We start from the raw sequence: 27820 nt of genomic DNA, 5'->3' as shown, positions 1-27820 counted from the left end.
CATGACCTTACGATCAGATGGAAACTATAAAGAGGTTAAAGCAATTAATGGTGTCATTCAAAACCATAACTAGTCTTGCTAAAAAACAACTCTCATATGGCTATGTTAACAAAAAAAAGTAAATTAAAGTTACCACCGGGGTTAAAGTGATTTTGACACTTTATTTTTTATCTGAATAGATAAATATCTCCACATCTCCTACAATGTTGTCTGTACAACAATTTGGGCTTTGTTTTTTTCAAATACAAAACTATTAGAAAACATGATTGCCACCACTAAGTTTATCAAGTTGGGGCATCATACTGTTTGGGAGAGGACTATGTGGGTAACTATACTGTGTATGGGGGAGCTGTAGTGGCATAATACTGTTTTGGAGGCTTTGGGGTATCATGTTATGTTTGGTGCTGTAGTGGCCATCATACTGTGTAGGGGCCATCATACTGTCTGTGGAGACCATCATACTGCATGGGGAACTCAGTGAATATCATATTGTGGGGGCTAACCTACTTTGTGGGGGGTTATGTGGACATCATACTGTGTGTGGAAGACTGGGGGCATCAGGTTGTCGGGGCCATCATATTGTGTGCGGAGGTGTGGGGACATCATACCATGTGGTGGGGACTGTTGGGGTCATACTGAGTTGGAGGTCACTAGGGACCTCATAATGTGTGGGGGAATAGTGGGGACATAATACATTGTGGAGGAAATTGTAGGGGCATCAAACTATGTTGGGGTCATTGTGGCAGAATCATACCGTGTTGAGGGCACTGTGGGGCATCATACTTTGCTGGGGTCACTGTGGGTTCATGATATACTGATACTGTGTGATGGGGACTGTGGGGAGTTTACTGTGGGAGAATTACACTGAGTGTGGAAGGCTTTTTTTGTTGGCATAATCTGTAGGTGCTATGAAAGGGGTATTGTATTGAGTGAGCACAATAAAGGGCTTCAGTAGGGGCAGAGTTATTAAGGAAGTTCCGCAATACATACTGTATCCCTGTCTTTACAAGTTGGGACATATGCCCATCTGTGTCTCGATTGGGACTAGGCCCATATCCACGGTTACCTCGCCTATTTGATGAATATTTTTTGGGGAGGACATTTATGACTTTTGCTATGGAGCTCCATTATTTCTACGAATGCCTCTGTCCCAGACTACCCACTCCCATAAAAAATTATAAAATTGCTAAATAATCAGTTCCCAACTCAGCAGCCTGCATCAGAAGCCATCTTCCTTTGTAAGATGAATATTCCAAGCAGCACAAATAGTAGGTGACCATATTGGTCTTACAAGAGGAGAACCAGTGGGAGTTTACTAAAGCTTAATACGGTAACAGTACAATACTGCACTCTCCTCGCCAGTGCGGTATGCGACGGGGTGCAGGGGAAATGTCGTCCTCAGATGGGGATGTAATGTGTCCCATCAGTGAAAAGGTAAAAACAAGCGAACAGGGTCCAATGTATATTGCTCAGAATAATGGTAAGCATTTCTATCCTTTTATCATTGATATAAACTAGAGAGCTTATTCATAGAATAAAATAATACATACAATTCTTTAGCTTTACCTCAGATTATATTTACCAAAGAAGGTCAAAGAGTCCAGTTAATATTCTGAAATCAGACAAAATCACCCGTGTTATTTTGCACCTGTCCTCATGCCATTCCTTTCAGCTAGACCACAGTTTTATTTAGAAATATCTGCTCCCCGTCTCCGTCCACTATGCCAACTACCAACGTATTTACTGAAATGCTGTGATATACTCATTTATGGGACGGTGGCATCGCGTAACAGCACAGTCCTAGGTTTTGTGCACAAACCATTTTTCATAAGGTAAATGAACAAACGTGTATCTTGTAGACTTAACACTCCCACCAGATTTGGTTTTTAGTGTAAGCAATAATTATGCAAGTGTGGACTTTCCTGTGATATGAGTGTTGTAGACATTTCCGGAGACTGGTCTCCAGGCTAGCCTCTACGGTCTAGTGACTAACACCATTGGCCTGTCTGCATACGGCATCTCTACGCCGTGTTGTGGGAATCTGGACTACAGAAACTGCTGGAGCCATAAAAGCCAAGAGTTTTGTCCACTTATACTATGGATCCTATTCAATTACAATGAAATATTAATATATCCGCAATTCCCTGTGGTGTCCTAGCCCATGACTGTATTAGGGTATGTGCACGTGCCTGGAACCCTCCTGAAAAAACCCACTACAGCATAATGCACGGCAATGTAAAAACGACTCTGTGCATACGGTTCCATCTTCTGTCATTCAGTATAACTGCTTCAGGCTTCCAGAACATGTTCTCTCTTTGGGCGGCTTCTGCTTGAAAACCGCTGGCTATTTAAAGTTCAAATTATTAAAAAAAAGATATTGGATAAGAATCCGCCGCAAAAACAATGGGAAAAATGCCAACAAAGATGTTTCCTAAAAAAACAAAAAAAAACAAAAACACCATCAGTGTTTTCCTGAACCATCCTATATTAATGGACAGCAGCATTACATGGGGCAAGAAAACGGGATTCCAGTGATGTGTCACTTACTGGGCTGCTTGTAGTTTTCACAGAATACCTGTTTTGTCTAATTTAGATGTAGCAGAACTCAGCAGCTTCCTGTGTACACTGAGCATTGTGAGCAAGCTGCTATTCAGTGATGGAGGCAGGGTTACACAGATTAGGTCACCTGAACTGTAGTCCAGCAGTGTTAATCTCCTTCTGATAAAATACTGTTTGTATTGAAGATACAGCATACAGCCTAATAAGTGACACATCCCTGGAATCCGGGTCTGGTGTCCTTTATTATAGTGCTCTCAGATTAAATAGTAAAAACCTGCTACCCTTGAAGGTGATTTGCACGGTAATATCCAGGCCAATTTTTACAATTCTGACCACTGTCACTTTATGAGGTAATAACTCTTCAACGGATCCCACTGATTCTGAGATTGTTTTTTATGACATATTTTACTTAACACAGCGATCTTTGGGAGGCAGAATGAAAAAAAATCAACAGCAGGTGAAGAACTGGTTTTATTTATTTTTTAAGCCGTTCCTCATGCGGTATAAGTGATTAGGCGACTTTATTCTTCGAGTCGGTGCGATTACTGCGATACCAGATTTATACCATTTTTTTCTTTGTTTGGCAGCCGTCACACACTAAAAGACGGTTTTTATTGTAAAAAATAGTTTTTGCATCTCCACATTTTGAGAGCTATAATTTTTCAATATTTTGTCATGTGAGGTCTTATTTTTTGCGGGACGAGTTGACTTTTTATTGATACCATTTTCAGGCACATGACATTTTTTGATCACTTTTTATTCTGATTTTTGGCAGGCAGAATGAACAAAAACCAGCAATTCAGGAATTTTTTTGGGGGGGTGGGTTGGTTTATGTAGTTCCGCGAGTGTTAAAATTGATAAGGGCAGTCCCACACGTCCAGATAATTCCGGTACTGGAAAAAATCGGTACCGGAATTATCCGTGTCCGTGTGCCCCTGTGTTTCTGTGGCACATCAGTGTGGCACACGTGCGGCACACGTGTGCCACCCGTGTGCCCACTGGTTACCACACGCACCATGCAGGAGACAGCGCTAATGTTTACCGCTGTCCCCTGCATCGTGCTGAAGCCGCGATTCATATCTTTTGTGCAGCAGCGTTTGCTGTAAAGAAGATATGAATAATCCATTTTTTTTGTGGTTTTTCGTGTATAAAATAAATGTCCATGTCCCCACCCCCTGTGCGCCCCCCCGCTGTTCTGAAAATAGTCACCCAGCTCCCTCGTTGGCTGTCGCTGCTTCCTGTCCTGGCCGCACCTTCTACTGTATGCGGTCACGTGGGGCCGCTCATTTACAATACTGAATATGCGGCTCCACCCCTACGGGAGGTGGAGCCGCATATTCATGACTGTAATCGGCGGCCCCACGTGACCGCATACAGGAGAAGATGCGGCCAGAACAGGAAGCAGCGACAGCGAGGGAGCGAGCCGGGTGAGTATTTTCAGAACAGCGGGGGGGCGCACAGGGGGTGGGGACATGGACCTTTATTTTATACACGAAAAACCACAAAAAAAATGGATTATTCATATCTTCTTTACAGCAAACGCTGCTGCACAGAAGATATGAATCGCGGCTTCAGCACCATGTGGGGGGGACAGCGCTTACTGGAGCGCTGTCTCCTGCACGGCACACGGACAACGTCCGTGTGTGGTACGTGTTTTACACGGACCCATTGACTTTAATGGGTCCGTGTAATACGTGCACTCCCACGAACACTGACATGTCTCCGTGTTTGGCACACGGAGACACGGTCCGCAAAAAATCAATGACATCTGCACAGATGCATTGATTTTTATGCGTCTACGTGTGTCAGTGGCTCCGGTACGTGAGGAAACTGTCACCTCACGTACCGGAGCCACTGATGTGTGAAACCGGCCTAAGGCAGTTTTATTCTCCAGGTCAGTACAATTACAGTGATACCTCATTTTATCGCTTTTTTAAGTTTTGGCGCTTTTACACAAAACCTATTTTATAGAAAAAATAATTATTTTTGTATCACTTTATTCTGAGAGCTATAACTTTTTTATTTTTCCACTGATGGAGCTGTATGGCGACTTTTTTTTTTTTGCGTGACAACATGACGTTTTCAGCGGCATCATGGTTATTTATATCTGTCTTTTTGATCGCGTGTTATTCCACTTTTTGTTTGGCGGTATGATGATAAAGCGTTGTTTTTTGCCTTGTTTTTAATTTTTTTACGGTGTTCACTAAAGTGGTTAACTAATGGGAAACCTTTATAGGTCAGGTCATTCCGAACGCAGCGATACCAAATATGTGTACTTTCATTGGGTTTTTTTTTGTTGTTTTTCTTTTCATACAAATATTTATTTATGGGTACAATATCTTTTGAATTTTTTTTATATCTTTTTTTTTTAAACTTTTTTTCAACTTGTCCCACTATGGGACTATCATTTTTTGCGGGCTGGTTGCATAGCAAACTGACAGCTCTGCACGGACAGAGAAAGTTGCTGTTCATGCACTGCACATGATCAAGCAACTGTTCTAGCTCTGGTGACCTGCATGACAGCATCGGGTCACCATGGCAACGAACGGGACCCTGGGTCACGCTGTGGGGTCTGCGATCCAAGGGCAGAGGTGTTGTCACCCTTCTGCTGGTTCCCGGAATACTGCGATCACGTTTGATCGCAGCATTTAGGGGGTTAAAGTGCCGGGAGCGGTGCGCGCACGATCGTCATGACATAATTATCCATCCCTGGTCAATAAGACCCAGGGCACAGGTATTATTACGCCCAATGTAAGAAAGGGGTTAAAGCCACCCACCAGTCTTACGTCTCTTCCTTTCACATAGGTATCAAAGGGTTAAAAAGCAGCCAATATATGGCTCACCATATGCCCTTCCTGCACCACCATGCTCCATAATAGCCCCACCAAGACAACTCAAGCAGAACTCATCACATCATAACTCCATTTCCTCCACTTACATTTCCTCCTCCCTCCAGTTTCAGGTGTCAGCCCCGTTGTTGTCTATGATGTTCTGAGAATATGTCTTGGGAAACAAGTGCATGGTGTCCTATTCCTCCTTTGCCTGTTTGTCCTCTGGTTGTGTGCCATATTTCTAGGCATGTGTTCCCTTTTAACTATCTATCATAAACTGCATCAAATTCCCTCAAGTTGATGAGTGTAATTATCTGCGGCTTAAGTAAATTAGTAACTGGAAACATTTCACATTTTCCTACTGCTTAGTGTGGCCTGAAAACCACAGGAAAGAGACAACAATTCACACATTCATTCTAAAGCCCTTTTGCAATTAGGCAATAAATTCACCGAGAGTGGGTGCTGCTCCTGGAAGTGAACTCATGTAGACAAATAAAGTGCCCACATACTGAATTTGTACGACTCGAGAATAGACCATGTCAACATTCAGGCCCCAGTGACACAGTCACTTCTCTCCATGGTTGACCACGCATAAACATAATCTGTCTACTGTACTTTAGGTATTTATGTCAAAGAAGGAAGAGCAGAGCAACACTTTTATATCTGGGTTTACTATAAAAAAAATACAAAAAGGGAATAAAATCTATACAGGATAACGCCTATAATCCGGTAGTAACTAATCTAGAACTTTACAAGACTAGAAACAGGACTGAGCATAGACAACCAATTCCGAGATGTCTACAGCATGTAGGATAGTTACAGTCATGGCTGAAAGTGTTGGCACCCTTGAAATTGTTACAGAAAATTAAGTTTTTTGCCCAGAAAATTATTACAATTACACATGCTTTGTTATACACATGTTTATTTCTTTTGTGTGTACTGGAACAATGCAAAAAAATGAATGAAAAGAAGGCAAATTGGGCATAATTTCATATGAACCCCCAAAAATGCGCAGGACAAAATTGTTGGCATCCTCAACTTAATATTTGGTTGCACAACCTTTGGAATAATGACTGCAATCATTCGCTTCTTATAACCATCAACAAGTTTCTTACACCTCTCAACTGAATTTTTGGACCACTCTTCTTTCGTAAACTGCTCCAGGTCCCTCATATTTGAAGGGTGCTTTCTCCCAACAGCAATTTTAAGATCTTTTCACAAGTGTTGAATGGGATTTAGATCTGGAATCATTGTTAGCCACTTCAGAACACCAGCACTTCGTTTCCATCCATTTCTGGGTGCTTCATGAAGTATACTTGTGGTCATTATCCTGCTGAAAGACCCATGGCCTATGACGCAAACTCAGCTTTCTGACACTTGCCACTATATTGCGACCCAAAATCCTTTGGTAATCTTCAAATTTCATGATGCCGTGCACACAGTGAAGGCACCCAGTGCCAGAGGCAGCAAAACAATGCCAAAACATCTTTGAATCTCCACCATATTTGACCATATTTGACTGTAGATATTGTGTTCTTTTCTTTGTAGGCCTCATTCCACTTTTGGTAAACAGTAGAATGATGTGCTTTACCAAAAAGCTCTATCTTGGTCTCATCTATCCACAAGACACTTTCCCAGAAGGATTTTGGCTTGCTGATGTTCATTTTGTCAAACTGCAGTCAAGCTTTTCTATGTCTCTGTGTCAGTAGTGGGGGCCTTTTGGGTCACCTGCCATAGCATTTCATTTCATTCAAATGTCGACGGATAGTTTGTACTGATACTTATGCAACCAGAGCCTGCAGGACAGCTTGAATTTCTTTGGAACTTGATTTGGGCTGCTTATCCGCCATCTAGGCTATCCTGTGTTTCATAAATTTTTCTCTGCCGTCCTCGTCCAGGGAGATAGCTACAGTGCTTTGGTTTGCAAACTTCTTGATTATGTTGCGCAGCGTGGACAAAGGAACATAAAGATCTTTAGAGATGGACTTGTAACCTTGACATTGTTGATATCGTTCAACAATTTTGGTTTTCAAGTCCTCAGTTTTCTTCTCCTCTGTCTGTTCTCCAGTCTGGCACACACAGACACAAGATGCAAATATTGAACCAACTTCTTCCCTTTTTTATCTGGTTTCAGGTGTGATTTTCATATGGCCCACACCTGTTGCTTGCCACAGGTGAGTTTGAACGAACATCACATGCTTGAAACAAAGTTATTGTCACACAATTTTGGAAAGGTACCAACAATTTTGTCTGGCCCATTTTTGAGGTTTTGTGTGAAATTATGTCAAATTTGCACATATGCTTTTGTTTAATCTTTTTTTTGTGTGTTGTTCTTCAACACGCAGAGGACATAAACATGTGTATAACAAAATGTGTAATTGTAATAGTTTTCTGGGAGAAATACTTAATTTTGTTGAACAATTTCAAGAGTGCCAACACTTACAGACATGACTATATATATTTTGCTGTTGCAATATGGCCATGTGGACACCTGACTATCACAACTAAATAATGACCCATCTCTTACTGCCTCCACTCTTCCGGAAAGGCTTTCCACTATATATTGGAAAATATATATGGAAATTTTTCGCTACTATGCCAAAATGGACTGCCATTTAAGAGCCAGGCCTTCTCATCCAACATCAGTGACTGATCTCACAAATGCTATTGTGACTTTTCATACCTCTCAAACTTAAAGAACAGAAAGGACAAACTATACAGTGTATGGCAAATGTTTACCATGCCCCTAACCACACCCCAAGCCATGCCCATGTACCATTTCTACCCTGGCAGATGTCAGAGGGGGCGGTGGTATTGAGGTACATTCATCAGACAGCCCGGGACTGCAGGGCATAGACCCAAATCCAGGCTGTACTTGGGATGGTTGGGACTAGAGATGAGCGGGTCTCCGGTCCAGTGTCCATGTCAATATTATCCAGCGGCTGGACGGGAGACCCGTGAATATCTTATCTTCTGGCGTTCCCAGTGCGGCTTATGATTAGCCAGGGCTGACACAACATCATCTGTGCATTATGTCGCACAGATGAAGACGTCCAAGCCATGACAAATCAAATGCCGAGTCAGGAATGCCAGAGGGTAACAGTTTTGTGGGCCTCCTGTCTAGCTGCCAGGTACCACTGACCTGGACACTGGACCAGAGTTCCACAAAACGATCTGCTCATCTCTAGTTTGGAACTATGAATTTATTTTTTGATTATTCATTCATAGTTGTAGTTGCATTAACTTGGAATGGAAGCTAAGGTATAGTACTCAACAATGACCAGTAAGCAATTTACAGGGCTGCTGTGTTGTGCCCCATACATCATATAGTTACATCCACTGACAAAGCAGTTTTTAGCTGATTGGTGGATTTGCCAGGAGTTGGGAACCCACCAAATGAACAATGTGCTTTGGATATGCCATCAATAGTTCAGTACTTGACAAACACTTTAAGTGATACAACAGAGAAATGGAGATTTTTACCCTTCAACACTTGGTAAAACCATGACTAAGAGCTGGGCTGTTCTAACTCCTCGATGCTTTCACGTCACAATAATACCAATCATAGTATACTGTGTATAGTGGAGCTGTGGGCTCATCATACTATGTATAGGGGAGCTGTGTATAGAGGAGATGCAGGCCTATTATATTGTGCATAGGGGCACTGCAAGGACATTATATTGTGAATAGTGGAGTTGTGGCAATATAATACTGTGCAGGGGAGCTGTGGGTACATCATGATGTGTAGAGAGGAGCTGTGGGGACATCATACAGTGTAGAGGGGAGCTGTGGGGACATCATACTGTGTAGAAGGGAGCTGTGGAGATATCACACGGTGTAGAAGGGAGCTGTATGGAAATCATACTGTGTAGAAAGAAGCTGTGGGGACATCATACTGTGTAGAAGAGAGCTGTGGGGACATCATACTGTGTAGAAGAGAGCTGTGGAGACATCATACTGTGTAGAAGGGAGCTGTGGGGACATCATACTGTGTAGAAGAGAGCTGTGGGGACATCATACTGTGTAGAAGGGAGCTGTGGGAACATAATACTGTGTAGAAGGGAGCTGTGGGGACACCATACTGTGTAGAAGAGAGCTGTAGGGACATCATACTGTGTAGAAGGGAGCTGTGGGGACATCATACTGTGTAGAAGGTAGCTGTAGGGACATCATACTGTGTAGAAGGGATCTGTGGGGACATCATACTGTGTAGAAGGGAGCTGTAGGGACATCATACTGTGTAGAAGGGAGCTGTAGGGACATCATACTGTGTAGAAGGGAGCTGTAGGGACATCATTCTGTGTAGAAGAGAGCTGTGGGGACATCATACTGAGTTTAGTGGAGCTGTTTAGAGGGGAATGAGGGGACATTATTAAATGTTAAACTGACTCATATCATTGTAGGGGCACACAGGGTATTGTGAATATCAAAGTGACACACATGGGACATTATTACTTTCTAGAGGGTAAAATGTGAACATTGTTTTCTAGGACACTTGCAGAGGGCATTAATATTTTCTAGGAATCTGTTTTACCCTCTAGAGGGCACAAAGGAGGCATTACACTTTGTAAGGGGCACAGTGGTGGTCATTATTATATGGGGCAGTAAGGCTACTTTCACACTGGCATTTTTTGCCAGATGTCGCAATGTGTAGTTTATGGCAAAAAACGCATCCTGCAAAGTTGTTTGCAGGATGCGTTTTTGCCCCATAGATTAACATTAGCGACGCATTGCGACGCTTTGCCACACGTCGCAACCGTCGTGCGACGGTTGCGCCGTGTTGTGGCGGATCGCCGGGAGCAAAAAACGTTAAATGTAATGTTTTTTGCTCCTGACGGACCGCGTTTTCCGACCGCGCATGCGCGGCCGGAACTCCGTCCCCACCTCCCCGCACCTCACAATGGGGCAGTGGATGCGCCGGAGAAATGCATCCACTGCACCCGTTGTGCAGTGCGTCAAACGCTAGCGTCGGAATCTCTGCCCGACGCATTGCGACGGGGAGATTCCGACGCTAGTGTGAAAGTAGCCTAAGAGGAGCTCTGTTTTTGTGCCAAACAGCAAGTGCAGTAATAGGGACACATAGCATTGTGTAATAGGGACACACTCAGCATTGGGTTGAGGAGTTTCTGCAGGTTGGGAACAGATGGGAACTGTGCAGGAAATATGAGAAGTCCTTTGTGTCTTTGATGTTAACTCTGCAGAGTCCTGTCTGGAAATTGTTAAGTCGGTCTGGACCAGATGGAAAAAATGAGCCACTCTATCAGTAAGAACGTCCGCTGTAAGTTACTATCTATAACTGTACTGACATCTTAATGTTCCACAGGACTGGCATTGTCTTTGAATCGATATCATCTGCGGAGGTTCCCCCAAGCCCACTATTAGGGTCCTCCACCATAGTTGTAAACATGTTTACCTGGGTAGGGACCACTCAGATGTTTCGTCCCCCCTGAACTGAACCCATAACTATTCCTTTGGTAAAATGTGTGTCTACAGAAACTCTGCTAGAAAATTAATTTTAAAAAGCGGTCTCAAGTTACAGTGTTCCCACAGAGTATTTGTCATCAACCCTGTGGGTCAGACACAATGTCGACTACAACACATCTTTCCATTCATTACCACCATCATAAGGCCATGTCGGAAATGAGTTATTTTAAGTCACAGCATATTTATAATCCTTTTTCCTAATATAAAGAAGAGACAAAAGTTCCTTCCGCTTGTGCATTAAAGTGATAGACCCAGCATTTTATGTAGAAACACCTTACCCTCTCCTCAGTGACACATGAACTTTTTTTTATTTTTTTTATAGATACACCTTGGCGGTGGCACAGGTCGTATTGCCCAAAAATTGCTCTATGCTCTTCTACTTGGCAGCTTAATGCAGGTGGACCTAATGGCCCACTAACATGATCGTAGATTCTCTCATGCAAGGAATCACAATGATTATGCTAATGACTCTTGGCTCAAACTCTGATCCGAGCGTCATCTTAGTGTAATCCAATTCTCTTGCATGCGAGAATTGGAGGTGCAGAGTAGTTGGAGAGCTTACGGTAATTTCATTCTCGATATCGGACTGCACTTGGATGACATCTGACTGCAGTCCGATGTTTCACATGCAAGCATAGACTTGTATGGGTTTCTGTGATCAGAATCATATTTGGTCTGCAGAAAAAAATCGCAGATCAGCACCGCCCCATAGTATAACATCGGTCCCAGTGCTATCCAATAAAACACTGGATAGCACACGGCCGAGTTATATGCTCATGTGAGCGAGCCCTATTAGTAGTAAAAAAAGTTACTAAACCGCGTCTCTACAGTACATGTGTCAGTGTCGGGGCATGCTTGCCGGTCTCAGTACTGCGAGTGGTGACTAATTGCTTCGGGCATGCCTGCATGACTGAAAGCTACAGCTCATGGGAGTGATGAATAAAGTTTATTTTTTCTTGGCGCCGCAATTTCAGTACCGCGGCCGGGCACCTTTATAGCACTATTAAAGGGAACTTATCAAGTGAGAAAACGTTATTAACCTGCAGATATGGGTTTCATCTGCAAGTTAATTACATTGTGAACCTGCCCAGCGCCCACAGTTAGAGCCCCACTGTCAGGAGCAGATAAACTTTATTCCCCCAGGCAGCGTTCGGGTGTCAGTCACCGCTCTGCGCATAGAGACGGGCGGTTGTAACTGCACGGCAGCACTGGCTGACAGCTCGCTCAGCATTAGGACCGGCTGTCAGTCAGTGCTGGGAGCTCGGTTACAGCTGCAAGTCTCTATACACAGAGTGGTGACTGAACCAGCAACGGCGCCGCCCCATCACTATTAGGCCGGTGTCACACTAGCGAGTTTTATGGACGTATGAAAGGTGCAGAAAATACAGATTGCACACGGTACAATGATTCTCTATGGGGTAGCTCCTATCTGCCGTATTTTACAGATCCGTATTATACGGTCTTGTATGGCCGTAGAAAATCGCAGCATGCTGCGTTTGTCAGCGTATTGCGCAAAAAATCCGCCAATGCAAGTCTATGGGGGCGAGAAAAATACGGATTACACACGGACCAACAGTGTGACTTGCGAGAAATACGCCAGACATCTCCAGACATCGCCAGGTGCAAGGAATTGAGCCAAGCCCTCAATCATGAATCTCAGACATGTTAATTAGCTGGAAAAGCCACACAGACATCCCGGAAGTCTGGCACTCGCCTCCACGGAGTTGCAAGCAGCATGGCATCCATCATTAATGTGGATATGCTCCTCAGCCTGGTCCAGGAAAGGCCTGAAATCTTGGACCAGCGGGATCCAAACTACTCCAACCGGGCCAGGAAAGAGGCAGCTTGGAGGACCATCTGTGGGATCCTATTCCCAGATTATGAGCAACGCACACGTGCGGAGCAGACACAACTTTGTAAGTACACTCATGCTGCAACATTAATTAACCTTGAAAAATGCTTTACCTACATGATTTCTTGCAGATTTTTTTGGCTTAGTCTGTTTTTTTTTTTGTTGCCCCCAAACAAAGATGCTGAACATGAGAAAGTGTTTACGTACATACATAATATAGATGTTGCGTTGGGTACTATTTTTGGTAACGCCAGACTGGTACAGAGGGGAGTGGACCCTGTCCTTGTGTTGTTTCATTTTTTTGTGTATAATGTATTTGTTGTTTTAAGCAATTTAAACTTTAGGTAATTCATGTAATAAGGCATATTATTAGCATCGTTAAAATATGATCAATCAATGCCAACTGTTTTAATCAATGTTCAGAATGAGCTTACAGAATATTTTTTAACATGTCATTGCAGTGGAAGATGTTATGACACGATGGCGCAGCATCAGGGACCAATATTGCCGGGAAGCAGCAGCGGGCAAGAAGTGGGTCAGCAGCTCCACCCAAAAAGCGAAAGTACATATACTACGATCGGCTTTCCTTTTTGGATCCCAGTATGGATCTAAGACCGTAAGTAAAAACATCACAACACAATTATTACTAATATTCTTTTTGTAATTATTTTTTTGGATTGTTATAGCACCATTTATTCCATGGCGCTTTACATGTAAGGAGGGGTGTACATAATAAAAACAAGTACAATAATCTTAAACAATACAAGTCATAACTGGTACAGGAGGAGAGAGGACCCTTACTGCGAAGGCTCACAATCTACAAGGGATGGTTGAGAATACAGTAGGTGAGGGTAGAGATGGTCATGCATTGGTTTTGTTGATCGTTGATTACTGCAGGTTATATGCTTGTCAAAAGAGGTGGGTGTTCCGGCTCTTTTTGAAGGTTTCAATGGTAGGCGAGAGTCTGATATGTTGTGGTAGAGGGTTCCAGAGTAGGGGTGATGCGCAAGAGAAATCTTGTATGCGATTGTGGGAAGAGGAGATAAGAGGGGAGTAGAGAAGGAGATCTTGTGAGTATCGTTGGTTGCGTGTAGGTAAGTACCGGGAGACGAGGACGCAGATGTATAATAAACTTATGTTAGCAATTTACTCAAATATTAATTAGGGGTATTACCGTATATACTCGAGTATAAGCCGACCCGAGTATAAGCCGACCCCCCAAATTTTGCCACAAAAAACTGGGAAAACTTATTGACTCGAGTATAAGCCTAGGGTGGAAAATGCAGCAGCTACCGGTGAATTTCAAAAATAAAAATAGATGCTCCATACCGTTCATTATGGCCCCATAGCTGTGCCATATAGTGCTCTGCACCGTTCATTATTGCCCCATATATGTACCATAGAAAGGTGTGCCATATAGTGCTCTGCACCGTTCATTCTTGCCCCATAGCTGCGCCATATAGTGCTCTGCACCGTTCATTATTGCCCCATAGCTGTGCCATATAGTGCTCTGCACCGTTCATTATTGCCCCATAGCTGTGCCATATAGTGCTCTGCACAGTTCATTATTGCCCCATAGCTGTGCCATATAGTGCTCGGCACCATTCATTATTGTCCCATAGCTGTGCCATATAGTGCTCTGCACCGTTCATTTTTGCCCCATATCTGTGCCATATAGTGCTCTGCCCCGTTCATTCTTGCCCCATAGCTGTGCCATATAGTGCTCTGCACCGTTCATTCTTGCCCCATAGCTCTGCCATATAGTGCTCTGCACCGTTCATTCTTGCCCCATAGCTGTGCCATATAGTGCTCTGCACCGTTCATTATTGCCCCATATCTGTGCCATATAGTGCTCTGCACCGTTCATTCTTGCCCCATAAATGCTCCTTATAAAGCTGTGCACCGTTCATTCTTGCCGCATATACGCTCCTTATAAAGCTCTGCCATTGCTGCTGCTGCAATAATAAAAAAAAAAGAAGCCATACTCACCTCTCTTGATTGCAGCTCCCGGCGTCCCGTCCCGGCGTCTCTCTGCACTGACTGATCAGGCAGAGGGCGGCGCACACACTATATGCGTCATCGCGCCCTCTGACCTGCACAGTCAGAGCGCAGAGACGCCGGGAAGATGGAGCAGCGCCGGGAAGATGGAGCGACGCCTGGCGTGTGGAACGCGGACAGGTGAATATAAAATACTCACCTAGTCCTGGCGCTCCTGACGCTGCCCCTGCCTGTCACACTGTCTCCGGGTGCCGCAGCTCTTCCTGTCAGCAGTCACTGGCACCACTCAGAGGAATGAATATGTGGCTCCACCCCTATGGGAGTGGAGTCCATATTCATTTCTCTAATGAGCGGTCCCACGTGACCGCTGACAGGAAGAGCTGCGGCACCTGGAGACAGTGTGACAGGCAGGGGCAGCGTCAGGAGCGCCAGGACTAGGTGAGTATGCCTCAGCGCCCTCACCCCCTCACCCGCCGACCCTGCCGCCCACCGTGACTTGAGTATAAGCCGAGAGGGGCACTTTCAGCCCAAAAATTTGGGCTGAAAATCTCGGCTTATACTCGAGTATATACGGTAATTGTTTTTTTCCTAACAGAACACAGTCCAACCTCACTGAGAGGGAGACCGGGTCGGACTCGGAGGTTGTCATAGATCTGGTTGGTGGAGAAGAAGAGGTGGCAGGCCCATCTTTGGCATCTTCTACCTCCATCCTTCCTGGACCATCGGCTTCTGCATCCCAAGAGACAGCAACAAGTGTCTAAGATGCAGCACGTGATCCTGGAAGTCAGGAAGAGCAAGGACACAGCAGCAGCCCTACTGTCCCACTAGTGTCCTCCCCACAGGCAGCTGTGCCTTTACGCAGAGGCCGCAGAAGGAGAGAGCTGCAAGCCAGTAGGAGGGATGTGGACGCTGGGGTCCTCAATTATTTGGCCAGGGCAGCCAAGGATGATGGAGAGGAGGCCTTTGCTCGCCGCCTTGCCCGGTACCTTCGTCCCCTTCCCCGTGAGGTGAGGCTACATGTGAGAGGGTGTATTCAAATCCTGATTGATTTATGCAACTCCCCAAATGACCCCTGTGAGGTTTTTGAATTTCTTGAGAGAAGGCAGCTTTCACCACATAACCTCTTGTGCCTTCCCCGAACTCAACAGGTGCATGGTCAATCAGGATTTGAAGCACCTCCTCCACATGTGCCTACACCTCAACCCCTCCCCACCAAAAATCAACCAAGGCCAGCACCGTACCATATGGCAGCCTACAACCAACCTTCCCAATATGGCCACTTTTCCAGACCCAGTGCTGTAGGCTGGTCCCAACCTGGGTTTGGACAACATGGCAATATTGGGGGTGGCTATGAGTCCAGCCAATATATTCAGCAGCATGAGGGCCAGAGACAAATCCATTATGGCCAATACCCAACTGGCCAATATAACCAAGGCCTGTATTATGATCCGCCACACACAGCATCCACACAGGGTGAAGGACAATTGGCCCAACAAAGGCCACCTGAGCAGGACCCTGAGCTGCCTCCATCACCTCCACCTACTTACCGAAATTTGTAAGCTAAAGTTATTTTTTTTTTATATTTGTTCCGCCTAACCATGTTTGGGTTACATTTGTGCTGTAATTGCACTTTGTTCTGTTGTGGTTCCCCCCCCACCCCCCCAAAAAAAAAAAAAATAGAAACCATATGAAACAAATATGGTTAAAAGTTAAGACCAAAAGGCTTTTGATATAAGTAAAAAATGTTGTCGAAAGCCAAATGGCGTTTGTGGGACAATCATTCTTACATCACACACATATGCTCTGTTCATAACCATCTCGTAATTAAGTAAATGCAACACACAGAGTACAATTTCTGTAGGCATAAAATATTTTATGGTGATAATGTTTATAAAATAAGGAAATCACAACTGAGAAACAGCATAATCTTGCCAGGGAGTAGCAGCCTGAGGAGAAACAAAATCATTTTTGAAAATATCTCTAACTTTTAGTCCAGAAAGGGGACGGCGTGGAGGAGGGCCATGTGGTGAAGGCCTACTCTCATTGGGCAACATTTCTTCACCAATAACAGATGACGGGCAATCATGAAGTCTAGTAAAATTGGGCAAAACAACACACGCTTTAAAACCCTGCTGTTTTGTTCGCATTTACTATACACTTGTAGTGTTCCGGGTCACTATGACCCGGCTTATTAAACCTTGATTTTAGACACTCTAACTCCATTTTTTTTATACTTTTTGCTTACTAGACTGTTTGTGAACATGTTTGGTAGTAAAAAAAAAAAGAAAAATGAACTAGAAATCTTTTTTTTGTTGTTTTTATTCTGAAAAAACAGATCCATCCAATGAGCAAAACGAAAATAGAAAACTACACATATTTTGTAAAAAAAATAAAAACAAAACAATCAAATCAAACATTTTGTGATAAAAAATTAAAGATAATAAACATTACAATGTGAATATATTTACATGATCATATAAATTTACGGATTCTTGCATGAAAAACAATACACATGATTTTTGCATAGAAATGTTTTACAGCCAGAACATGTTATACTCGTCTTGTTGTCACAAGTAGAAGAGGCCATGGGGGTAGAAGCACACAGCTGCTCTCCAAAGAAACTGAAAGGTAACATGTCTGGGCTAGCATATGTGTACTGATAAGAGCAGAGAAGATAAGAACCCTTCTGAAAACAAGCAGATAAGCCAGGAAGACAGACTTACTTAGCAAAAAAAAATTATTTGCAAGACTTTACAGCTCAGCTTTACGAAAAAAAGTCTTAGACAGCGCGTTCTGAGCAGTCCGTTCTGCGCATAATATACACGTGTAGTGCACACCTAGTGATCTCTCCGGATGCACTCTACATTTTAGAATAGACTGCGCACCAAAAATAATTCAATATAAAGCCATTTTTATGGTGCGCAGATCTCAATGCATACCCCAGGTAGAGCGCGTGTACGACCCCATTGAAATAATTTAGGAAATAAATCAATTGATATACAATAGTAGATGCAATAAATAGACCCAACTGAGGTTATAACTCCTTTATTTCACTGAAAATATGGCCTCACAGCTGGAAAAAACGATGTCGGGTCACTATGACCCGAACACAACAAGTGTAACTTTTTGCGTGTAGCAAAAAGTAAACGAAAAAAAAAAAATACTCATAGGTAGGTCCCCCCAAATGAGGAACAGTCAAGGAGTCTCAAGATTTAGAGACTTACAGAAAAAAATCTACAGGGCCGCAAAAAGTCTGTTCGGGTCACTATGACCCGAACAGAACAGCAGGGTTAATAACTTCATTAATAGTAGCCTCACTCAGCTGAATGGCAGACTGGAGGAGACGCCATTTGGAACACAGAATCCCAAAGGCACACTCCACCAGTCTACGTGCCCTAGGGAAAGCCTCAAATTAAAAACACGGTGATCCAGGTTGCGCCTGGGATAAGGCCTTATGACATTCCTTGTCAATTGGAAGGCCTCATCTCCCACAAGAACATATGGCACTACTTCAGCATTGGAGCCTGGGAGTTGTTGTGGTGGTGGGAGGTCTAACTGGTTTTCACGTAGCCGCCGACCCATAATGGACGAATTGAAGACCCTTGAGTCTCCTGTTCGCTCATAGGCCCCAATGTCTTCAATTATAAACTTGTAGTTACTGTCAACCACAGCTAACAGAACTACAGAGAAAAACTGCTTATAATTGTAGAATTGGGAGCCAGAGTTCGGCGGCTTATGCACCCTGATATGTTTCCCATCCACAGCTCCAATGCAGGGTGGGAAGTCACAAGTGTCATTGAACCCACGGGCTATTTTGAGCCAATCAGCCATTTTTGGCTCAGGCATCACAAGTTCATGTAGTTTCGACCATATTTCACTACATGTTGAGCGCACAATGCCAGAAATCGTGGAGCGACCAATGAGAAACTCCAGGTGTAGTGCCGCATAAGACAATCCAGTTGACAGGAAGCTGAAAGGACACAAAAAATCATATTAGTTAGGTAACTAGTTTAGAGAAAACATGATAAAGCGCAAGTATGTTGTTTACTAAAAAACACACGAATATCAATTAAATTAATCGATATTTACCTAGGGTACATAAGTAGAACATTAAAAATACATATTTTTATTGTGGTTTGGTCCTAAGTAACACATATATTTTAAAATAGCTGCTAGCAAACAACCCTGAAAAAAAAAACATTATCAACATACAGTATGTGAAGATGTTGAATACATACCGCAAGGTAAGGAGAAGACGCTCCTCTGCGGATATGCTTTTTCGCATCCTGGTGTCCTGACACATGAGTCCTGGACGTACTATCTCCAACAAGATATCAAATGTTGGTATTGTCATTCAACAGTATATGGTAAAACTTATCAGGATGTGCACGCAGAGCTGTATAGAGCCTATGAAAATGGCCTTTAGTGAGGCGTTGGGTGAAAAGAGGAGGCACCCACATTTATCTTCTCCTCCTTCGCGGATCTACAATCACAGGGTATGGCTGGCCAAACCGACGCGACAAGACCCAGTTAAACAAAGCTCGCTGAGTTGGGGTGAACTGCAGTAGGTCAGACATGGTGCAAACGTTACCACAACACACCAACAGATGCACAACCACAAAATGGCCATATGGGAGTGAGCCACCTGTTGTAGAGGCCTTAAATAGGGTTGCTGATGCTGATTTAAATTAATTTTAGGCTCCAAAACCGTTAAATGTCCATTTTGTCAGGTTGCGTGGAAAAAACGCATTACAGTGGGCATACGGATTTCATACGCAACATTACATGCGCAAAATACGCGACCACACCTTGCCGACGGATTACATATGGATCACGATTTCTGGATTTTTTTTGTGCAATACGGCCGTAAAATACGGACCGTATTTCCCTACGCTGAGTGTGACGCCGGCCTTAACCTGCAGATTAACCCTATATCTGCAGGTTAACAGTTTTTTTTGTGTGACATGTTCCCTTTAACATCCTGATTAACCCTATATCTGCAGGTTAACAGTATTTTTTGTGTGACATGTTCCCTTTAACATCTCGATTAACCCTATATCTGCAGGTTAACAGTATTTTTTGTGTGACATGTTCCCTTTAACATCCCGATAAACCCTACATCTGCAGGTTAACAGTATTTTTTGTGACATGTTCCCTTTAACATCCCGATTAACCCTATATCTGCAGGTTAACAGTATTTTTTGTGTGACATGTTCCCTTTAACATCCCGATAAACCCTACATCTGCAGGTTAACAGTATTTTTTGTGACATGTTCCCTTTAACATCCCGATTAACCCTATATCTGCAGGTTAACAGTATTTTTTGTGTGACATGTTCCCTTTAGCCTCCAGATTAACCCTATATCTGCAGGTTAACAGTATTTTTTGTGTGACATGTTCCCTTTAGCATCCCGATTAACCCTATATCTGCAGGTTAACAGTATTTTTTGTGTGACGTTCCCTTTAGCATCCAGATTAACCCTATATCTGTATGTTAACAGTATTTTTTGTGTGAAATGTTCCCTTTAACATCCCGATTAACCCTATATCTGCAGGTTAACAGTATTTTTTGTGTGACATGTTCCCTTTAGCCTCCAGATTAACCCTATATCAGCAGGTTAACAGTATTTTTTGTGTGACATGTTCCCTTTAGCATCCCGATTAACCCTATATCTGCAGGTTAACAGTATTTTTTGTGTGACGTTCCCTTTAGCATCCAGATTAACCCTATATCTGTATGTTAACAGTATTTTTTGTGTGAAATGTTCCCTTTAACATCCCGATTAACCCTATATCAGCAGGTTAACAGTATTTTTTGTGTGACATGTTCCCTTTAGCCTCCAAATTAACCCTATATCTGCAGGTTAACAGTATTTTTTGTGTGATGTTCCCTTTAGCATCCAGATTAACCCTATATCTGCATGATAACAGTATTTTTTGTGTGAAATGTTCCCTTTGACATCCCGATTAACCCTATATCTGCAGGTTAATAGCGTTACTGAATCCTGACAGGCTGCCTTTAAACGAGCACAGATTGACTAGTGAAACTGTCGATCGGTGCTTTGTATGGGGCAGAATTCTCTCTGTGTAAAGGGACCGTAATATCAATAGTTAAAATATTAACTCAAAGACCAGACAGGGGCTCATGAAGAATGAAAAGCTCTGAATTTCCTGTGTCCCATTAACAATTGTAATTGATTATTCACCTGCGTCACCGGTTTCAGTCTACCAGACTCGGCCTCGATTACCGATGCTGGACTATATTACTCATCACTAGTGCACCCAGACACTAAGACAGGTACATTCCTTCACCACAATGTAGTCTCTTCAGAAAAAAGCAAATCACAGCTATAACTTCCTACATATTGCTACATTGCATGCATCCGAATGAAAGCAGCTAATTATACTGTAATGTCAGCGCAGAAACCTTCACGTTCTGTTGACAGAAAAACCACAAAAACCGAGGGGAAGTGTGGGTGAGTGGGGGCAGATCAGGTGGTCAGAAACCTCACGGTGTCATAACCCTAGCTGCATGCTGATTGGCCGCTGAGGTCTGTGGACGCGGTTTAAATTCTGCGAGCCCCGGCCCAATCCACAGCACAACATTGCCCCAGCTTGTCACACAACCCACTGCTGAACATTGGGGAAGAGCTCCTGGTCATATACAGCGCCATCTGGAGTACAGACAAGGTACTGCATATATAGCAAGGGCTGTTCTGCTGCACAATGGCAGACTACTCCAATAATTACATGGGAATATATCTTATTTTATAGATATTCTGCTGAAAATGAAAACCGCTGTGTTCATCGTCTGCCTCATAGGCATCTCCTGCACGTTACCTGTGAGTACCGCTGACAATGCGTATACATTTCCTATAGCTAAGACCTACATGCAGAGATAGAGTATTTCCTTATTCTCTTAAGTCCCTGTAAGCTTTAAGGAGCGGAATTTATAGGGATAAGCACAATATTAGATTCTTTATATGTCAAATTTAAAGAGGATAAAATCTATGAAATATATATTGACTACATCTGATTATTACCATGTTATAATGCCAGGATGCGTAATTAAGAGATTAGTCTGTTTTATTATTTTATCTATTTATTTTTCAGGTTTCACACTCAGATTCTTCACAGGTTAGTATATCATCATTCCTGATGGTACCAAATTTTTGTCTACATTTACAAAATGCCTATATAGCAGAGCTGACCTTGTAGTATAAGCATTTCTGTTAGCCCCCCCCCCCCCCCCCCCCAATGAGGGCAGGTGCAGAGGGACGTATTCGCAATACCAATGATACTGGGGTCTGTGCACAGGTCGCATTTTCTGTTTAAGTAAAGAAAACAAATCGCTGCATGTCCGAGTTTGATCTGATATTCTGATCGCATCGGCCATGCAAGTCAAAGAGTGCGTGGAAATCATCAAACTGCAACCAGATGGCATCTGAGTGCAGTCTCATTTCCATGGACTGACACAAAGAAGACATTCTGTTCTTTTTCTCACATTGAGCTCTTATCCTTTCATAAAAGAAGATTGAGTCATACTATGCTGACACTCGGATCAAACAGTCAGATCAGAGTCTGATCAGAGTGTCATTTGTATGATCGGCCCAAATTTCTCCAATGAGTTAATCTACGGCCGTCTGCACGAGTCTTAAGAGTCCTATTACAAGCTAGATAATCTACCTGTATTCCGAAATGATGACTTGTCACATAATTGTGCTAAAATTTGTCACTTTTTAAAACACCATGAGACAGATTAAGCAATAGAAAAATTAGTTTAAAAATGTCTTTCACCTCTCCAGGTGATTAACACATGGGAGAAGCCTGTCAATCAAGCCGGTGGGTGCTGGCACCGGACTAGTATAGTCCCTCCCTATGGCCCCCAGGCCGATCATTAACCTTAAAATTTTCAGACAAAAGTATTCCTGGCTTTGATTCATGTTACCCTCTGGCCTGGGCAGCATAAATGAGTGACAGGTTCTTTATACATAACGCTTCTCTGCCATAGTTATACTTACAGACTGTATACAGTACATAACACAGTGACAATAATTCAATAGATATAAAAGTAGAGTGTAGTAACCATTGGTAACCACTAGGGGGCGATGTCTGTGAAGCAGTAGCCGCCAATTCTACTACAGATAGAAACGCATTATAACTGGCTTTCAGTCACATTTGTACCAATTACACGCTGTACTGTCACATTTTCAGGACTCGAGTATCAGCCAAAGCAAGTCTGTATCTGATTCACATTCAGATTCCTCCTCCTCATCGTCAGAAGAAAGATCCAGAACTGCCCCAACCGCGAGCGGAGCGACTGCCCAGTCAATCATTACTGAAGACTTTGCCAGAGGAGACAGCTTGCGCCGCAGACGTGCAGTCAAAAGTGTAATGTTCTTCATGTGAACTATTATAGACGGCCATTTAAGAGTGTATATAGTAAAGCTCTTCGTTATCTCTCGTAACATCAGACATAGGCTTACTTTATGCCAATATTTTGTAATAATCGGAGAGATTAGTGATTTCCTGCCATTTCCAGTGTAAATATTATAAAGGCTGATTTTGTCTGATAACTTGTATTCTGTAACTAATGTATTATATGCTACGTACATGAGCATTTTTGAAGCTCAGAGAAATAACTTCATTTTTTCTTTTTCTTCCAGTCTTCAGAATCTTCTCCCCAGGTTAGTAGATCTTCATTATCACAACTAGTGTCATATATGGAATACATAGTATGAAATCTAATTGGTTACTTCTTGTGGATCTCGCATGGCTTAGCATGTTCCGTAGCGCGGTACAGAGATTGTCATCACTGACACCCATCCCTGTCCTCACGATCAAATCTCCCAGTCACAAAACATATATATACTGGGTGACAATAGAGTAAAAATCCATGAAAACAAATGGGAGGACATACAAAGTCCGTGCAGATATTGTCTGTGCCTGTGAATAGTTGGGAAAATATTTAGAATTGAGAGTCCTCAGTGGTTGATACCTTTTAATGGCTAACTGAAAAGATGGTAACAAATTGCAAGCTTTTGAGACTACACAGGTCTCTTCATCAGGCAAAGACTAAAAGAAATTCTGAAGAATCACATATTTATGCACAACATAGCCCAGAAATAATGCCATAGATAAGACAGGTGACGTGAAGCAGATCTACCACTATGAGAGTGATAAACAGTTGTGTCCATAAATATTGGAACAGTTCATAGATAAGGAGTGTGAATGGAACTGAGATATACATCTTTCCTATATGTGAATAGTTGGTAACTGGTTGATCTTCTGTCCTCACAGAGCACAAGCTCAGTAGAAAGCCACAGTATATCAAAATCAGATTCTCACTCCTCCTCGTCAGAAGAGCACGGCGTCTCCCCTTCTGATAGCCCAACACCCCAGCAGACAAGGGGTAACCCACTTCGCCGTAGACGTTCCCTTAATCAGGTAACACATCAAATGTATTTAAATAAATTGCAGAAAATATATATAGATATCCTGTCTATTGCTCCAAGAACAAATTGTTTGATGGTATTGTAGTTTTCAGATCCCATCATTTTCCCTAAGGCCGGGTTCACATAGCGTTTTCTCCTACAGCCAGTGGCTCTGATGGGATTACATAAGGGCACCCCGCAAACTGGGATTCGTGGGTATGTCCCAACAGGGTTATTGACTACAATTATGCAGGTGGAGTCACATCGTGCTCATTTTCCCCGGTATTAAAGGGACTCTGTCACCTGAATTTGGAGGGAACAATCTTTACCTATAGGGGCGGGGTTTTCGGGTTTTTAATTCACCCTTTCCTTACCCGCTGGCTGCAATATTGGATTGACGTTCATTCTCTGTCCTCCGTAGTACACGCCTGCACAAGGCAATCTTGCCTTGCGCAGGCGTGTACTATGCCTTGCGCAGGCGTGTACTATGGAGGACAGAGAATGAACTTCAATCCAATATTGCAGCCGGCGGGTAAGGAAAGGGTGAATCAAACACCCGAAAACCCCGCCTCTATGGCTGAAGTTTGTTCCCTCCAAATTCAGGTGACATAGTCCCTTTAAGGTCAAGATGTTATCTACTGTGTTTTGCTGCCCACCTTCAATTGGCATATACAGACGAAAATGGTGCCCGACAGAGCACACTGACTTCATCTGTATCATTTTAGTTAATGGCCCCATAAGCCATATGCCTAAATACTGTTCTGTGGGGTGATCTTATGTAAGACCTGACGGAACCACTCACCATAGGAGAAAATGCTGTGTGAACCCAGTCTTAGATGAAAAAGTCCTATTGTTGGAAAAAAAACAAAACTTGACATATGAACTCATCCATGTAGACTTGATTTATCCATAGAGATGTATGTGTATTGGCTGTAGAGATGAGGTGCTGGCATCAGTACAGAGCCAATACACACTATACACAGTCCAGTAACTGGAAGAAAAGTGGGAACATGCAAATTTCATAATGATATTGCACATGGTCAAATTCAGAATTTTTCTGCTTTCCTGTTGCAAACCATTTACTGCATAGTTGTTGGCTCAAATATCTCACTAGAAAAACTTTTCACCTGCAACCAGCAGATTTTTACATTTGCATACATTCAATAGAAATTATCTAAATTCAGTTCAAAAGGGGTTAAGGGGAACCTGTCGTGTCTGCTGAGTGTTCTCAACCGCAACTATATCAGTTTACACGGCAATTCCTTTATTCCAATACGGTGTTTTATTTTCCATAATAACAAAGCAATTGTTCAAAAATGAACTCCTGTAGCATGGCATGGGCAGGGCGTCTCTTCCCTGGACTAGTCCTGTCTCGGATCTTCTAATCACACCTCCTTGGGTTTGACTGACAGCCTCCACAACGGTCCCACCATAAACAGGAGTGTATGCAAGCTGTCAGTGACGCCCAAGGAGTGATTAGAAGATCCAAGGCAGGACTAGTATGGGGGAAGAGACGCCATGCTGACTAGTCCTGTCTCGGATCTTCTAATCAAACCTCCCTGGGCGTGACTGACAGCCTCCACAACGGTCCCACCATAAACAGGAGTGTATGCAAGCTGTCAGTGACGCCCAAGAAGGAGTGATTAGAAGATCCAAGGCAGGACTAGTATGGGGTAAGAGATGCCATGCTGACTAGTCCTGTCTCGGATCTTCTAATCAAACCTCCATGGGCGTGACTGACAGCCTCCACAACGGTCCCACCATAAAGAGGAGGGTATGCAAGCAGTCAGTGATGCCCAAGGAATGATTAGAAGGTTCAAGACAGGACTAGTATGGGGGAAGAGACGTCATGTTGACTAGTCCTGCCTCACTAGTAATTTAGGATAATGTAGGATCAAAGTTCATTCTTCAACAATTACTTTTTTGTATGCAATATCAAGCAATTTAATGCTACCAAAAAACTGCCACGTATACAGAGATAGCAGTGGTTGGGAACATTCAGGGGACCTAACGGGTTCCTTTTAGAGGTTAACAGAATTGTCTGGTTTTAGAAACCACATTTTTAAGTACATTAATAGGATATTCTAAAACAATAGAGGTAACTTTATCATTTAAGAACTTTATTGATTTTTCTGGAGTGGAAAGTAGCTACAAAAAGTATGAATTGCAGCAGCCCGACACCCTATGTTTTTTGTTAGTAAAAGTTCCAATAAAGATGGCAAATCATGCAGATACATGACAGTCTGGTTACTTGGCACAGGTGGCACATGGAAGCTCCTCACACCATTCTGAAGAAAGTGTGACCACAGAGAGCACAAGTCATCAGTCCCAACCATCTGTTAGTTCAGAAGAAGACAGCGATGAGCGTACCCCTAAGATGAACCTACTACAAAGCATCCTTGGTTTAACCACAACAGATCCAAACACATCTGAAGAAAGCTCAGAGGAGAGGACAACTCCAGCATTCCAACCCTGAGCGTGACAACTTGTCTCTACAATATCTTCTGCTGTCCTCTCTTTCTAGTTGTGTGAATGATTCTGTCCTGTTCTGATAATATACATTGAGCCAGTTCGGAGTTCAGTTCATACTCGGGTATGAAGCAGTATCGAAGAAGCCCTATCCTCACTCATTTTCAAAACCCCGCACAAATCTTACTACATTAAGTAACCAATCTGACTTGTGCTAGCATAGAAACCCTAAGCCCGTCCAGGTCTTTTGACAACTTCCCACTTTAACGCCAATGGATGTGGTGTGTAAATAGTGGCCACCACTTCCATAAAATTCAATTTGGTGGCCTTTCTTCCCTCCGTAATGTAGAACCTGCCGACACTAGTTGATATAAGTGTCTACCAATCTAGCTGCTGTAAAAATTAATTGAATTCCACAGTGGTTCACCAGTATTGACACTTGTTACTATACTACAAGTCTAAAAATGTGCATGACACAGGCATGATGGATGGAAAAAGGGCTGTCAAGAATAGAAAATCCATACATCACGCTATTTAGAAATTCTCAAAAATGTCTTAAAGCACCAGACGAGATAATCTATACAATTGGCCTGCCCTAAAGCGTTGTGCTAGGCTTCATCTAACGAGAGCTGATTACAATTCTGGACATAAGAGTTTACTATATCGGCTGCTGATGTGTAAGGAACACTTTATTTAGAGACTACTTCTATAACACTAGGGACATGTATGCAATTTCCAGCGCCTTGTGCATTGCATAAATACATTAATACTTGATTGTAACATGTAATTAACTGTATAGAATGAACCGCCTATATGTTTTACATGCATTTTTCTGACACTTCCTTTATATCTCATTTACATAAATATCACATTTTGGAATGTTTTAGTTGAAGTGTAATAAACATTTAAAATAGAACAAATATTGTGTTTTGCATTGATTTACTAAGGCAAAAACATTATGGCTAGAGCAAAAATCATTATGACTGCCAATCTTGATGAGGTGGGGTGTGCGCTTCTTAACGAATGAGACGCGTATGAAACGTGGCATGAGCCTCCCCAAAAAATCTTACCCTAGTCAGGGACTGAAGTAAGATTTGGGGTCTAATGCACTCTGTAACTTGTCATGAAGTAGATGAGCAGGCATCGCCATGCCTCGTGGTGCACCCATCCCGCCCAAACTTTGCCCATTTTGG

At 42.9% G+C, this 27820-nt stretch overlaps 1 protein-coding gene across 1 annotated transcript; it reads left to right on the top strand.

The window, feature by feature from the left end:
* The first annotated feature begins 21326 nt into the window (after nt 1-21326).
* Nucleotides 21327-27547, top strand: LOC138654475 (uncharacterized). Its single transcript, XM_069743453.1, has 7 exons — nt 21327-21414; nt 21499-21566; nt 21838-21861; nt 22939-23115; nt 23391-23411; nt 24025-24171; nt 26419-27547. Exons 2-7 carry the CDS (start codon nt 21513-21515, stop codon nt 26632-26634), a joined length of 639 nt encoding a protein of 212 aa, XP_069599554.1. The 5' UTR covers nt 21327-21414; nt 21499-21512; the 3' UTR covers nt 26635-27547.
* Nucleotides 27548-27820: the final 273 nt, after the last annotated feature.

Source organism: Ranitomeya imitator, chromosome 1 (genome assembly GCF_032444005.1).
Source record: "Ranitomeya imitator isolate aRanImi1 chromosome 1, aRanImi1.pri, whole genome shotgun sequence".
NCBI classification, from domain to species: domain Eukaryota; kingdom Metazoa; phylum Chordata; class Amphibia; order Anura; family Dendrobatidae; genus Ranitomeya; species Ranitomeya imitator.
Note: the sequence above shows the minus strand (reverse complement) of the source record. Positions and strands in the feature narration are given on the sequence as shown.